The 16,232-nt window shown below is 45.3% G+C and overlaps 1 protein-coding gene across 1 annotated transcript in view; it reads left to right on the forward strand.

Annotated features, from left to right (window-relative positions):
* The window catches only part of DIP2B (DIP2 disco-interacting protein 2 homolog B (Drosophila)), a 38,654-nt gene that overhangs the window by 1,034 nt on the left and 21,388 nt on the right, over nt 1–16,232 (forward strand). The window contains exons 2-9 of the mRNA XM_009994068.1: nt 5,482–5,628; nt 7,103–7,228; nt 8,930–9,142; nt 11,492–11,647; nt 12,951–13,070; nt 13,654–13,851; nt 14,096–14,187; nt 14,683–14,793. Coding sequence (XP_009992370.1) covers nt 5,520–5,628; nt 7,103–7,228; nt 8,930–9,142; nt 11,492–11,647; nt 12,951–13,070; nt 13,654–13,851; nt 14,096–14,187; nt 14,683–14,793 — 1,125 coding nt within the window. The 5' untranslated portion in view covers nt 5,482–5,519. The remainder of the gene's footprint in view (nt 1–5,481; nt 5,629–7,102; nt 7,229–8,929; nt 9,143–11,491; nt 11,648–12,950; nt 13,071–13,653; nt 13,852–14,095; nt 14,188–14,682; nt 14,794–16,232) is intronic.

Genomic DNA, 16,232 nt, shown 5'->3' on the forward strand with positions numbered 1-16,232 from the left:
ATTCCTGCTCTGCTCCCTTTGCTGTCCCTACTCTCTTTTCCTTGTGTGTTCAACAAAAGCTGCTGCTCCTCCTCTTATCTGAGAGGTGCTGGCAGAGTGGGTGCTTTGTACACAAAAGTATAGTGTGTTCTCCTCCAGCTGAACATGCTGAGGGGTGAAAGGCAAGAAGAAATGGGTTTTTAGCCTTCAAACTTGAGATTTTATTCCAAACAGCTCTCTGAGAAGTGCCTCCCTGAACTGAGATGTAGGAATCTCTGAACGTTGGTTGCTACTTTTGTATCAAGTATCTTTAAGGCCAAAAAACTAACACACCTGACTGATCCCTCTTGATGCTCTCTATAAATAGATATTTGTTTAGCAGGTTTCACAGTCTCCCAGTCCCAGGTGTGTACTGGGGGAGATCTTAAGCCTCAGAAGGAATCATGGATTCCCTTCCTAGGTTCAGGTGCCTTCTTCCAGACCTGCTTTTGTCCCCAACTGTGGTGCAGCTTCTTCAAGTTGCTTTTCATCTGACACCTCAGCTGGTGCCCCTCGTGCCTCCGCCCGTGCTCACCTTTGGTTGGTTTCTATGTTGTTTCATGAGGAGGAAGAAAAAGCAGTTTCACAAGACTGTGGCCCTGCTATTTTAATTGTGCTTTTGAAACTGCAGAGTGAGCTGAAGTTCAGGAGGAGACAGGGGCTGAGAGGAGGTCACCAATTAGGGCAGCAGTTTGACTGCTCTTCTGCCTCAGCCCTCCAGCTTTTCATACACCTTTATCCAGCTGCCCCCCAGTCTGAGAATCTCCTGTTGGCAGAATCCTGGTGAAGTCATGCCTGAGGAATTCAGAATCAGGTCACCTTGTTAACGAGCAGAAGATCACAACAACAGCAGCAAAATCCTTAGGCCTGGCACTTATTTAGTGCATTGCATTTTTGTCACAGCAGCTTCCTGGGGTTGGTCCTGGGTTGGCTCCATTTCACTGAGCTGAGACGCGGGGAGGGATGATGACATGTCAGGACATGTCAGCTCTAGGATTGGGGAGATTCTTATTGCTAAACCTCTGCTCCATTCACATTGCCTCTGGGAGCTTGCCTCATTATTTTAGAGTTAAGGCAACAATGCTAATTACCTAAAGATACATGTTTTCCTCGTGCAACATCCAGTTTTATAGACGGAAGGTACCGTCTATATGACGGTGGAGCTGAGTGTGGTACCAGAGTTGTTGCTCCTCTGTTCCCTGCACAGAAAGGCTCTGCTCTGCTGCTGGGGGATGATGGAGGAACTCCCCACCTCCTGAAACTTTTGCTGCAGACCAGAGGCAAATTTCTGCACAGAGAGAGAGCTCCTGTCCATAGTAGTTGCTGCAAATCTGGAAAGGCATGTACAACTTCTCAGCTGGAACAATGCAGAGGCAGGGATGCCTTCTGCCAAAATTAGCAGCCCTTGCACACAGCCTGTTGGCAGAGAACCTCTTCTTGCTATTTAAGATAATGCATTTGGTTCCTCTGCTAATGTGTAAAGGAAATTATATTCATTAAGCACTGATTCACTGTCAGAACCTTTTTTCCTAACTGCTGGAGTGCTCTTGCTCCTGTTCTCTAGTCTCATGATGGTAAAAAAAAAAGAAGAAAGAAATGAAAATTTTAAATAAGCAAAGAGAATCTTGGAGTACTTCTTATGTTGAAAGGGGAAGATGAATGAGATCTGGTGGGTTTTGCATTCCAACACCTATGGGAAAGGTGTTGGAAGACAGGAGTCATCTTCTTGTAAACCTGTTGAGATTGATAACTTCTGAGCTAATTTAATCGACCTGTGAATTTCAGCTGTAGGTATTACTGGGTTTTCTGCTTCATGTGATTCACGTACAGCTCAAGATGGGAACATCTCAGGTTCTGTTACTTCAGTGCTTCATTTCTTTGGCAATCATGGCACTTTGGAACAGAAGTGCTGCTGCTTTGCTTCCCAAGGAGGGGTTGTCATATATTTCCTGTCTCAGAAGAGTCCTTCCTGCCACCCTGTGTGTGGGCTGCCATTAACCTGCAGGGTGAACTCCACTGGCAAGTTTTGCAAGGGTTTTGGGTTTTTTTTTTTGGTCTTTTTTTTTCCCCTGCCTTTCAGCATCACATTATTTCAAATGGGAACTAGTGGGGAGTGGTAACCAGTGATCAAACAGCTTTGTCTAAACCTGTACATCACACACACGTGCTCCAGCTCAGGGTTGTTTGGTGACTTTCACCCCTTGGCAGGATCTGACTTGCAGCTGCCACAAATGGGGAATGATTTTCTTCCCAATTCAGACTGAGGGGCATCATGATTGCAAGTAAAGCTTCTTACTTGACTCTTGGAAGGAAATGTTTCTATCTTTGAAGTAATATTCAGGACTATAAATCAATGGAGCACCTGAATCCTTCCTTCCTGTAAAGGGCAGAATTAGGATCCATCCAGCTAATGACTCCTCAATTTTGAACCCCCTCAATTTGGTGAGTTCCCAGCTTGGGAGGGAGCAGGATTCACTCCCAGCTGGTGCTGCCCTGCCTGCTCTGAGCAGGACAGGCCCCTCTCCCCTGGGAGTGCAGTCCAGGCTAACCTGCAGACCCTCTCTGTGTGATTTTTACAGTCATACAGCTTGAAGAAAACCCATCTTGTTATAAGGAATAACCAGTCCAATTCTGTATGCAAAGGAGCAGAATAACAGGTTTGCCTGCTGCTTTTCTTCTCTCAGAGGAATCTAGCACTTGCTGTCCTTGTTATTAATGCAAACATTTATCCCTGTTGATCAGACATGATGCTTATAATGATCTTTTTAATCTAAACATCTTTCCATGGGAAAATTCTCTGAATCTCTTTAAATCATTGAACCTTTTCCTTCAACAAAATGCAGGGATCACAAAGCAGTCAATTCTGCTTAAAAACCATGGCAATTAAAAAATCCACAGCATCCTTTGCAAGTGAATCTGAAAGAGTTTATTTTCCATGCCTCTGTAGGTTCAGATCCTGGCAGCAGAAGCTGCAGCTCTAGCAGGGTTGTTCTAAGGGGAATGCTAAAGGAGACACCTCTCACCTGCCAGGCTCAGCTCACTTGTGCTGCTCTGTTGTGTAACCATTGCTGAATTACTGCAGCCACACACTTTGTTCCTCATCAGTGCTCGGGTGCTTTGTTGGGTGACTGCAGCATGTTATTATGTCATAGCAAAATACTTACAGAAAGAGCCTGCTCTTGGTGTGTCATGTCACTTACAGACACGTTTGATCCCTTTGTAGGTGGAATATCATGTTTGCCTTGTGATGCCCTGCAGAGCAGATGAGATGCTTTTGCAAGACTTGTAAGAGAGAGCTGAGTCTGAATTTAATAATTCATTCAAAATAGTGTTAAATCTGCTGCTGACATCTAGTGGGTACTTGAATTCATAAATACTGAAATGATCAGAAGGCATTAAGCTTTTCTTCTCAATCTGTGAAGTTGTCTTTGGATCAAATCAAACAACTTTGTTTCTGACTAAAGCAAATTGATGCTACAAAGGTGTTAAATGAGTGATCACTGAAATGTGTTGGAGAGTGGCAGGAAGGGGACACAGACACTCCTTCATTTGCGTGTGGGTAAACTGAGATTTCAAATTGCAAATCTTGCTCTGGAGTCCAGGTCTTCCAATTACCAGGCTCTGCAGCTGAACCTCAGAAGTCTCTCTTCCTTTTCCACTCTACTTCTTGTGCTGCTGCACATGCTGAACTCTGTGCTGTCAGTTGTGACACCCAAACAATACCAGTGAAAATAGGGAATGGTTCTTTGTCTCCCTAATATGGTTTGAAAATTTCTAGCTAGCAAGATACATTCCTTTTAACTAGAGAGAAAGGGTCTCATTTTTTGCCATGACAGTGTAAAGAATCAGCTGAGTGCCTTGCCTGCCCTGAATGCTGATAGTGCAAATGGAGCTGCTAAAAAATGGACTAAGAAGTGAAAAGTTTTGAAAAGGTTCCCAGGCCAAGCAGTAACGTGAGGGGCTAAGGGAGCTTCTCCAGGAGCACAGTGTCCCTGTACTCTTGAATTCTTTCCAAAGTATATAATGCTGGGCTAAGTAGACAGTTTGTTTGCTGTAACACTCAATTAATATTCTGCTCGTTAGGATGTTGGAAGGTATTGGAGATAGTTGAAGATTTCTGCACCTAGTCGGGTGTGATTTGCTGGTATTGTAAGTTCCCTGAGCTCCAGGCACTTGCCCTGAGTTGTTTACCTACAACCACAGACTCAGAAAGTGGTATAACTGGAACTGGGCTCCAGCAGTTGTGGTTTCCTCTTCATTTCTCTAGTCCTTTGGTAGTTTGTGAGAATTCTCCAGCTGCACATATTTAGATGACACGATTGCCCTCCCTTTTGCATGACTTCAGGTGACAAACCCAGAGGGAATTGCAGCTCCATGACCTTTGGTTTTTAAGAAGTTCCCAGTGAGGCATAGATTTGGTTTAGAATTGAGACTCCAGCAGCAACAATTCCTCCTGCCCCTTGCTGAATTGGGTAAAATTATCATTTCTTATCAGATCATCTGTTTAGCTCCCTGTATTCATGGGTAAAAACCCAAACTTTTCCAGGGTGATAAAGCCACTCACTTCTTGCCAGGCTGAAAGGAGTCAGAACCTGGACAGCTAGAGGTCTGTTTGGTTTGGTAATTAATGTGAGCAGCAGAGGCTCTTGCCCTGGGTGCATTATTGATTTTCCTGTCAATAGCAACACTGGTCAGTGGAACACTCAGTAATGAACCCAGTTTGATCATATTTTTTATGGGCTTCATCTTCTTCACAGCTCAACTGAGGATAATGACCTCCTGCAGCAGTCAGGGCCCTGTCCTTGCTGTGCCTGCTGGATTGGTGTCTCCAAGGAGACTGCTGTAAATGCCTGGGATCTCTAAAAGCAGTTTACTGATACTGCTTTACCAGAAGTGAAACTGTCTGGATGTAATAATGAGGGTACAGAGCAGGGTGTTCCCACTGGAAGTGGCAAAATGGGGAGTGAACCATGCACAGTCAAACCACAGAACATTGAGGTTCAGTGCACAGGGCCCTGTTGAGTGTGTGGAAGTGCAGGACTTGGCTGCCTGGTCTCCTTTTTGATTTATCAGGATTTATCTGAATCTTATCACCTTTGTTCTTCTGTATTTTGCAATGAATTCTTTAAGGTGATTTCATCTCCCTTTATCACTTAAACTACTTGGAATTGTTTCTTGTGTCACCTGCTGGAGATTTGCTGTAAGTTCTTTTCAGGTGCCAAACAGCCCCTTCCAAAGAGAGAAGCTGGAAGAAATTCTGAAGATTAAAGGTCAAAGAAGGGGCAGGTATATCTTAGCTGATTAAGGCATAATTGGACAGATGTGTTGAGATTCTAATTAGATCCACTTCACCTCAAAAAATAAAGGGGGAATCCTGTAATGATGTGGTAAAAGAGAACAGTACAGTTAAAAAAGTGCTACTTTTTATTTCCTGCTCTCAGAGAATTGTGGACTGTTTTCCAGGGGCTGATCCAGCATTACAGAAGGAATCCAGAACTCAGATGCCTGTTCCATCTGCAGCTCCAGCCTCAGCAGCAGCATCATCCTCATCCTCATCCAAATTTCACCGAGCTCGCTCAGGGGGAGCCAGAGATGAACGTTATCGGTCTGGTAAGGGCAGGGGCAAGAGCCCACCTGGGCTGGCTGTTCATGAGGAAGAACATGCTGAGTCCTCTCAAGGAATCAAGCTTTTTATTCCTCCACTGATGGGCAGTCCTGCCTTGATGGTTCTGTGTAAAGAAACCTCAGACTTGTAGGACTGCAGCTGCTGGGGCAGAAAGAACGCCAAGTAGCAAAAGCAAATCACTTTTTGCCACCTTGATTTTCTGGCTTGCATGGAACTGTTCAGTGTGAGTTTCTCACAAGAATGGAAAGCTCATTTTAACCATGTCTGTAGGTACTCAGATTGAGTGGAGTGACAGGCACTAATTTGTTCCTGGAATTGGTGATTGCTGTGACTCTGCTCGAGGAGCCTGGGGAAGGAGAGCTGGTTTTCTCCATCTGTGCTTCCAGAGCACTTCCAAAGAGCAGCAGAAATGGCTGACAAGCACCCTGCTGAGTCCCTTCTCCACTTCAGGAGAAGGTGCTGGCACCTATTTTTTTTATTCCACCTGGTTTTATTTCTCATTTTGCATTAACAAGATTTAAGTTGTCTTTTCCACAGGGGCAGATAAAGTCTATGAAATACACTTTCTCCAGGAACTCTGCTCTCAACTGCCATAGTTTCAGAAAGCCTTAGAAGAGCCTAGTTTCCTCATTTTTGGAAAAGCATCATTAAAACACATTCAGCTGAGAAATTAATGTAGATGAGCTCTCCCTTCTCATTGTGATCTTTTTAATAAGTGGTCTTCTCATCACCAGAGATGTGTCTTCCTTTAAGGAGTTGTGGATGTTTGCAGAGGGATGGCAGCTTCATGGCCTAGCCTGTTCCAGTTACTAATCAGCCTGTATTTACAGCTGCACTTAGTAACTTTCAAGATTTCCATGAAATCTGCATCCATTCAGGGTTTTGAACAGGAGTTTTTTCCTCAATCAGGCGACTGGCTCCAAATTCCTCAGCTGATGGGCCAGAGTTGCACCTGGGGCTGAACACTCTGCTGCCTCCTGGGCATCTTTTATGTCCTGCACAAATATATTTTGGCACAATCTTTGGTTGAGAGGAACAGTCTGGTGGGGTTGGGAGTGTCTATAAAAGTTGCTAGAGAAACAATCATAGAATCCCAGGTTGGAGGAGACCTCAAGGATCATCTGTTCCAACCTTTCTACATAATTCTATAGTTTATGTGAAGAACAAGAATCTGACTAATCCAGAAGATTCCAGACTAAAAGCTGTCCCTGCTATTAGCTTGCTAAGTTTAGAAACCTCAGCTAGTTTCCCTGTTTAAAAAAAACAACACAAAACAAAAAAACAACCCAACAGAAGGAAATGTTACTCATGGTGTGGCAAAACGCAGTTGTGTGGGGAGGCACTTGGAAAGACGGGGTTGCACGAACACAAGCAAGAGCTGCTCAGATGAAAGCCTGGTGTGGTTTTTCTTCCTTCTCTGCTGTTGCAAACCTGAGTGTCTGCACTTGCACGTTGCAGATATCCACACGGAGGCAGTTCAGGCAGCACTGGCCAAGCACAAGGAGCAGAAGATGGCCCTGCCCATGCCAACCAAGAGGCGCTCCACCTTTGTGCAGTCTCCAGCTGATGCCTGCACCCCCCCAGGTTAGGATCTGTGTGTCTGTGTGGATGTTAAGGTAGGCATGAGTAAGAGATTCCCCACCAAAAGGCTGCAATTGTCAAAACATTCCAGCTCCTCAGCACGTCCCTGGGGAGTCTGTGACTCCTGTAGCTTTCCTGCTCTGTTTGAGCTGCTTGTTTTCATGGAGTTGCTGTTAGGGCTGTGGGAAGGACTTCTCTTCTGGAGGCTTCTGAAGAATCAACTGGCAAGAGATGAGCTGGCTTTCTGCACTGAGGCTTCTCCTTTGGCTTCCCTCACACCTATTTCAGTTGCATAGTTGACATTTTGATTCTGTTAAGGTTTAATACTCAACGTGCAGGAAGAGGATTGGCAGCAGTGTACACTTCTGGGCAAGGACCTTGGAGGAGTCCTGTGGGATTCCAGGACTTGCAGGACTTTTCCTTCCTAACCCCTCCCATGTAATGGCTGCAGCAAATACCTCAGATAACGTGGTGTCTGTTGTGCATGTGCAGCAGGTACTAATGAACCTCTCTGTTTCCAAGCAGCTGTATGCACTGGCTTCCAAATGAGTGTGTGTCATTTTTGGCAGTGACTTTTATGTTGTCTCTCATTGTGCAGAAGCATCACAGTCATTGGGATTGATGAAGTCATCTGAATATTATGAATTCATATCTCATTGTGAATTCATCTCTCTCTCTGGAACTGCTCTGCTAGGCCACCTCACTCACACTTATTCTTTTACCTCCTTTTTCTTCATACTTCCTCTTTTTTGTTTCCTTTCTCCTGGGGGCTAATGCATGTTCTTGCTGTCTGCTTGGGTCTCAGCTTTCTACTAACTCATCCTGAGCTGTGGGCACTACACAAATAAAGCTCAGCACTTACAGTGTGCCTGGAATCAGGCTTTTTCTCTAGTTGGTAACTGCATCCTGCTTTGGCAAGTAGGAAGAACATGATTTAATAGTTTGATTGACAGCTAGAATACAGGCAGGCAATCACTTTGAAGAAGACACACACATTATAGGCCTAACAATGTTTCTGTGTAGCTCTGCACAACCTCAGCTCTCAAGCAGTGAGTGCTCTCTTCATGGTGAATAAACCATTAGTTCACAGCTTTAGGATAGACAAGGTGTCTCTTAGGAACATGGGATGCAGTTCCTTGTAGCTTTCCCTTGGTTTTGTTTTTGGGGATTGTCTTTTTTTGTTCATTTTCTGCAATTGAAAGGCACCCACTTAGATACCAGACAAAAGCACTTTCTGCCTGTGGCCTCAGCAGGTCTGTCTCCCAAGCCTGAGTTCTCCCTTGTTCCTGGGAGTTCTCCCTTGTTCCTGGGAGTTCTCCCTTGTTCCTGGGAGTTCTCCCTTCCAACCCCAATACTGACCCCTCACTTTCCCTTCCAGAATGACCCAAGTTAGCATCTGCTACCTAAAATATGAATGGAAAAGTAATGAGAGATAAGTCAATAAGCTTGGAGAACCCAGGGGAAGGATCCCTGTCTGAGGAGGTGACTCTTGTGTCTGCTTTAAACAGGGGCAAAACGCCCGGGGTCAATGTGTCCGCGTTGGAGGTGGCTGCTGCTTTCCCTTCTGGTGTGGCCAACGTAACCTGGTTTGACACAGCCTGTGGGGAGAGCCTGTGCTGTTGATGTGTGAGCTGAAAGGAGAGCATGTTCAGTGCAATGTGCTTTTCCCTAAGCAGCTAGATTTTCTTTTCTGCTTCCACACAGACACGTCTTCCGCGTCCGAGGACGAGGGGTCGCTAAGGCGCCAAGCTGCTCTTTCTGCTGCATTGCATCAGAGCTTACAGAATGCTGAGTCTTGGATCAACCGATCTATTCAGGGGTCATCCACATCTTCATCAGCATCTTCTACACTTTCCCATGGAGAAGGCAAAGGGACCAGTGGGTCACTAGCTGATGTATTTGCCAATACTCGAATAGGTAGGAGATGGGTACGAACAGACAAACTGCTTCGAGTTCAGATGGTGTTAATAAAGCTGGAGGTGTCCATGGCATGAGGGAAATTCGGACCAAGAATTCAGGTGGCTCTGATGGAACTTGCTAGGGACTTGCTGGAGTTGCACCCTTGTGATTTTTGTTGTTTGTTTTCCTTAAAGACCTGCAGAACCTTGAGTTGGTTGGAAAAGGGGAAGCGGGGAGCAGGAGTTGGTGGCAGGAGAAGGGACTCCAGGGTGTGATGCAGCATCAACAGGGGCAGGAGGCACAACTCTCTGTATCTTGTGTTTGTGTGTCTACAGCTGTTTGGAGCTCCTGTGTCTACACAGCTACTCTTTGCAAGTGGCATCTGTGTCCTGATGGGTTCCACAGGGTGTCTCTGCCTGTTGAGGGGGGGAAAATGCTGTGTTTTAACATCCTCATTTTGCTGTAAGCCCTGATGGTTTATTGTTTGTGTTAGATAAAAGAGAGAGAACCCAAACCAGCCATGTGTGAGCATGTCATCCAAAACCTGGTTTGAGCAGAGATTTAGCACAGATCCTTTCATGACTGGTCTGAGAAACAATCAGAGCATCCAAGTGTTGAGAAGACGGAGCAAAACCTACAGATCTGGATACCCCAGGCTCAGTTTTTTGAGGCTCTGAGGTGCTCCTTGCTGCTGATGCTTCTGTATGAAATGGCCAAGTTTGTTTTTGCTCTGTGTATGTTTGTCTTTTTTTGATCTGCTGTTAAGGATTTTACTGCATCTTAGGAGATGTCTGTATTTTGTGTGCTCTCTGCTTTTGCTTAACTGGTTTGGGGCAAGCAGTGCATCAAAGTGCTGGTGGTTTTAATGTTTCACTTACTTTTTTGTTTTTAATTGCTGTGATTTTTGTTTGTTTGCTGGGATGCAATTTGGTCCCTGAAATGGAGAACTGGGGAAATTGCCCATAAAAATGTAGTCAATATAATTAATGTCTCTTTGAAGCAGAGAGGCTGGTTTTAATTGGAACATACAGAAAGCCAGGTTACCTTTTGTAATGAATTAAGGTAATGCAGGTTTTTACCTACAGAATAACTGCTATCTAATATAATTAGGATTTTATGCAAAAACAGACGTTTCAGATCTTTGTTGGAATTAAATTTGCCATGTAGATGCCACATTCATCCTGTGTTAACACCAATTTAAATGGATAGAAATTCTGAAATATGCAGTTTTATAAATCCCTTTGGAGAGAGCAGTACAAAGTCCTGCAAATGTTTGGAGTTGTGTGAGAAAATCTAGGACCTTCCTAGTGATCTTAGAAGCTCAATACATGAGGAATATTCCTGGCCACCAAAGGCATGAGGAAATGGGATTTGTTTTCCCCTTGGGAAGGGGGACACAGAGAATCAACCACAGAACTTTTCTGTGGGGATTGCTCAGGATCTGACTCCTCCAGACTCTCTGTGGCAACCAAAGTGGTGGGATTTCTCCCTCATAAGCAACAGCTGCTGGTTCTGTTAAGCTAGAACAGAATATTCATGCCCTATCAGGTGACTGAACCTACTGTGTTGTACAAAGAAATCCCATGTAAGCAAAAATTCCTTATTTAAGAGGAAGTTGAGGGAATTACTGCAGAGTCACCTGCAGTTCTGAAACATACAAACTCATCTGAGAAGCAGGACAGTGTCTTGCAACTTAAAGCAAAAGTAAGACCCAGCTGCCTCTGTTCATTAGCTTTTAAGTTTATTATTTAGCTGCTGGGCAGGCTCATGCTGTTTAACCACCCAGCTGGAAGAAGTTTAAACCCAACATGATTTTTTGCTGATCTGCTTTAGTCAACAGCCTGCCCTGTGTTTTGTTTTAGAAAAGCCCTTACTGACAAAAAAGCCCAATAGTATAATTCTAGCAAGAGAGATGACTGCATAGGTGATGTGGGGTTTTGTTCTGGAGCTTGGAATATTTCAGAGCTCACGTGGATCTCAAACTCTTTTTTTTTAATTATTTATTGTTTGTTTGTTTGGTTTTGTTGTTTTGTTTTTTTCAGTACTGAGTGTGAAGAGATTGAGCTTGATCTGAAGGTTAGAAACTGAGAACGGGAATTCAGTTTTGGTGAAGCAGTTTCCTGACATGGGCAAAGCCACTCACCTTGTGCCTTTGGTGGTTTTTTTTTTGTTTTCCAGAGCAGATAATGAGCACCTCCTAAAGCTGCTTAGTATTAAAAGTGGTGTGTTTAGCATTGCTAAGAGCTCCCATGCATCCAACCCATTAAAATTCTTAAGATTGTTGGTACCAGGCAACTTAACACTTTGCTTGTCCCACCTGGTGACAGGAGTTAACTGCCATCTCGATTTTTCTCCCTGTTTTTTTAGAAAGTTTCTCAGTTCCCCCAGATGTCACAGCAACTACCTCCTCCTCTTCCTCCTCCTCCTCCGCGCGCCCCGCAGCGATTGACCTTCCTCCTTCAGGGATTGTGAAAGGGATGCACAAGGGATCCAATCGCTCCAGCCTCATGGATACTGCTGATGGTAGGAATGGAGCCCTGCAGAGCAGCCAGGGGTTAGGCTGGCCTGGAGGAAGGACCTAACTCCCAGGATTGATTCTCCCCAACTCCAGTTAAGACAATGCAATCACATCTCCAGGGAGAACTTATGGTGGCCTTCCAGAACCTGAAGGGGCCTGCAGGGAAACTGGGGACAGACTTGACAAGAGCATGTAGTGGATTCAAATTGGAAGAGGGGAGATGTGGGTTGAACATTAGGAAGAAATTCTTTCCTGTGAGGATGGTGAGGAACTGGAACAGGTTGCCCAGGGAAGCTGTGGCTGCCCCATCCCTGGGGGTGTCCAAGGGCAGGTTGGATGGGGCTTGGAGCAGCCTGGGCTGGTGGGAGGTGTCCCTGCCCATGCAGGGGGTTGGATCTAGATGGTCTTTAACTCATGGGATGGTTTGGATTGGAAGGGACCTTCAAGCCCACCCAGATGATCCCAGTAGATGATCTTTAAGGTGGTGCCCCATCCCTGGCAGTGTTAAAGGGCAGGTTGGATGGGGTTCAGAGCAGCCTGGGCTGGTGGGACATGTCCCTTCCCATGCAGGGGGCTGGATCTAGATGATCTTTAAGGTCCCTTCCAACCTAATCCATTCCATGATTCAACCACTTCTCACATGTGCCCTGGTTGTGGCATTAACACCTCCCTGTGCTGCAGTTCTGACACTGGTAGTGAAACATTCCCACGTGGCAGCCATTTACCTGCTATGTGCTCAACTGGAGTAAATCCTGGGGCAGATAATTGGCTTTTCTCTTCTCTACCACTTTAAAAGAAAAAAAAAAATGACAAAGGCATAGGTGGGCTAATTGTTTCTAAAAGCTTTTGTGCTAGAATCCCCAAAAGGAAAGGGAAGGTGAGTGGAATCATGTAAGTCTTGGCTGTGTTTTAGCTCCCCTGAAGCTGATAATCCTCCAAGCTGGTTGACATAAAGCTTTGAGCAGAGGGGAACTAATTTGGCCTCTGGTCTGTGCCCTCCCTCTGCTGGCAGCTGCTCCCTGCTGCCCAGCTCTGCAGGGGGATCAGTGCCCCAGACAGAGGGAAATCAGGCTTTGGAAGGGAGTAAATACCTCAAGTATCAGTTTTTGTTACCAGCATTTTCTGACCTCGGGGTTAATACAGAACTGATATAAAGCTAATGTCAACCTGGCCCAACCTTTAGTGATGGAAGCCAGTAGTTGAATGAATGGGTGCACCAAGAAAAGTGTCCTGTGGTTGGAAGGAGGTAAGATGTGAGTGTTGATAGGCAGGATGAACACTTTTATTAGACAAAATCTTTCCCTCCAGGTGTTCCTGTGAGTAGTAGAGTCTCCACGAAAATCCAGCAGTTGCTTAACACCTTGAAAAGACCTAAAAGACCACCCCTGAAAGAGTTCTTTGTGGATGATTTTGAAGAGATTGTGGAAGGTAATAGCACCAAAGAATGGGTTTGATGATCCCTTGTTACAGTCACTCAGACTGGGCTGATCCCACCTTTGCTTTCACAGTGTCCTCTGGTTTGCTCTTTGCAGCCAGAGTGGCCTTCATGAATAGTCTTGTTAGGAACCCAATGTTGGAAGTCATTGACTGCTGAACTTTGTGGCCCCCCTCAGCACTAAACTTCTTACAATATCTAAAACTTAGACAAAACTTTAAATAGACTTTTACAACCCCTTCACTTGCTCAGGCATCAGTTTCCCAAGAGGAATTGTCCTCGCTGGTAATTTCGCTACAACTTTATTTTCTAAGCTTGCTTTTTTTTTTTTAATTTCTCCAATTCTGGGGCACTTTCCTCACTGTCACATTGAATACCTGATAACAGCACATGAGGAGAAGAGTATCTTGGTGATGATTTGTTTTGTGCTGGGCTTCCTGGGAATGTCAGATGTGGGGGTTGTTAAACTTAAGGCGATGAGGAAAAGTGTTTTGTTTTCGGTGCATCTTTCCAGTTTAACTGTCTGGTAGCAAATGGGCAAAGATGAACTTGGAAACATTATTGGATTTTCTTCAGTTCCCCAGCCTGACCCAAACCAGCCCAAGCCAGAGGGACGCCAGATGACACCAGTGAAGGGAGAGCCCCTGGGGGTGGTTTGTAACTGGCCTCCTGCTTTAGAAGCCGCTCTGCAGCGCTGGGGAACCACGCAAGCCAAGTGCCCCTGTCTGACAGCACTGGATGTTACAGGAAAACCAGTTTATACCCTCACGTATGGTGAGTTGAGCCCTGGCTTCCACTGCTGCCCTGCTCCAGGAGAGCAGAAGTGGATGGAACACAGCATTGTTGCTCTTAATGTGGTTGCAAATACCTTCCTGGCTCTTCAGAGCTTTGCAGCCAAAGCAGGGTGACTGAAGCAGAGGACGTGCCTGGACATGGTAAAAGCAGCCAAGAGCTGAAATATTCTTTTGTGTGCTGGGTTGGTCTAGGGTTGTGCAAGTCTCTCTTCTTTGTATTCTAGGCAAGTTGTGGAGCAGAAGCCTCAAGCTGGCCTACACACTGCTTAATAAACTGGGGACCAAAAATGAACCCGTCTTAAAACCTGGAGATAGGGTAATGAGTCTGGGGCTGTCTGGTTCCTCTGGAGTAAAAAGAGGGTTTGGGGGGGGTAACTTACCACAGACACTGTAATCCTGTTCTTTTAATAGCAAGGCTCTTAACCCAGGGACAGGCTGTTTGGGAAAGAAGCTTTTGTTATTTTTCAGTCCTGCTGGCTCCTGTGTGAGCAACTTCTTGGCTTTGGACTTTGAAATACAGCTCAGGAAGAGCATTTGTACCTCTGAGAGAAATACAGGGGTTTAGATCTCTGTGTTTTGGCTCTGTCTCCATCTCCATGTCCATCTTCATGTGTCTGGGCACCCAGGGGATGCTGACCTGGTGTGTGAGGAGCTCGTGCACAGACCATCAGAGTCCTTGAAGATGCCCTGTGCAAAGTGCTGTGGTAGAATATGAAGTAACACCAAGTTTCCTGACTTCTGGTCACTGTAGATCTGAACTGTTCAGTTTTCCCTTGCATTTCAACTAACCAAACATTTGTCTGCATTGTAGGTAGCCCTGGTTTATCCCAACAATGACCCAGTCATGTTCATGGTGGCATTTTATGGCTGTCTCCTGGCAGAAGTCATCCCAGTGCCTATAGAGGTACCTCTTACCAGAAAGGTAACGTTGATGGAGCTTAGAGGAGTGATGGGCTGATGTGGGATGAAAACCCAGTCAGACCATCCACCTGTGAAAGTGTTTCACAGCATCCAGCTGCTGCCTCAGTGGGCAAGGCCTTGGTCAACCTGGAATAGCTGTTGGAAAATGGAACAACAGGACGTGGTTGATTCCCCTCAGTGCTGTGGCCTTTGTGCTGTTGCTGCAAATCATTTAGATCTAAGATAATGTTGTGAACCAGCCCTCTGGTTGATGTGAAGGGGGTTCCCATTTCCAGCATCTGGAGCCTGAAGGTGCTCAGTGTTTCTGAAGAGTTCAAGGCACTTTGGGCAAGTGATTTGCTCAACAAAGTGTTTTCTTGACCCTGGCCAGAATTTTTTGCAACCCTGCCATATTATTGCCATAGCAAGAGCTGTGTAAAGGTAGGATTTCATAAGAGGAGTGAAAAGAAAGAGGATAATGGCAAACACATGGCAAGAGAGGTGGTAATGAAGTGGTGAGCTAGTCTGGTGATGCTGTGGGAGTCACAGAGCTTAGCTTTCATTTCTCTGCAACGTGACAAGTGCTGTAGCAACCAAGTGCAGAATTAAAACCTGTCCCAGTATTTGCCCAATCAGGTTTCTTAGTGAGGTGCCTCATTTCAGTGATTTTATCATTGTGCAAGAGAAATTAGTTCCTGGGGAAAGAGAGGCCTTGTTATGTCAGTGTAATTATATGTTTTGCTGGGGTTTTTTTTTGCCTCATGATTCCTCTTGGAAGCATCTGGGCTTCCATTAATGAGAATAAATGGGGTGAGCTCCATGCCTGGCTCTGGGCACCAGCATTTGTGTTCTGCAGATTTCACATCCAATGCATTTTAGTCTTGCCAAAGGAATATTTGTTTTCTGTATTAAGACTTCCCTTAGAGATTCACCAAATTTCTCTGCAATCTGTCCCCAGTTACATCATGGTTTCATTTTTTAATGGGGTTTTTTGAGCAAAATGAACAGAAAGGAGGAGTCTGGGTGTGCAGAAAATGAAGCAGCCCCTCAGCATTTTGGTGATGGCTTCTCATTTTCCTGTGGCTTTTTATTGCCTTGTAGGAATGTCTCCTTTTGCACCCAGCAGGCCTTGGTGCTGGATATAGATCATCTTCCAAAATATGTTGTTGTTTAAGCTTGGCAGTGCTTGTCTTCATCCCTGCCAGCCAGGGATTGTCATCTAAAGGTTGGACCAGATGATTCCTGAGCTCCCTTCCAACCTGGCATTCTGTGATTTTGAGTTTCAAACCATTGCCAGACATTGGGTGTAGGTGGAGAAGGACAAACCAAAGGAAGGAGTCTCTGTGGGCATGGGTGGTTTGTTCTTTTTCCTCCCCATGTCACCCCAGAGTGTTCCCATCCAGAGCATTGCCAGGCCTTGGGTTTTGGTGAGGGGGGACTGACTGGGATCACCTTTCAGCA

The sequence above is a fragment of the Chaetura pelagica genome, unplaced genomic scaffold (assembly GCF_000747805.2).
Source record: "Chaetura pelagica isolate M959 unplaced genomic scaffold, ChaPel_1.0 scaffold743, whole genome shotgun sequence".
Lineage (NCBI taxonomy): Eukaryota > Metazoa > Chordata > Aves > Apodiformes > Apodidae > Chaetura > Chaetura pelagica.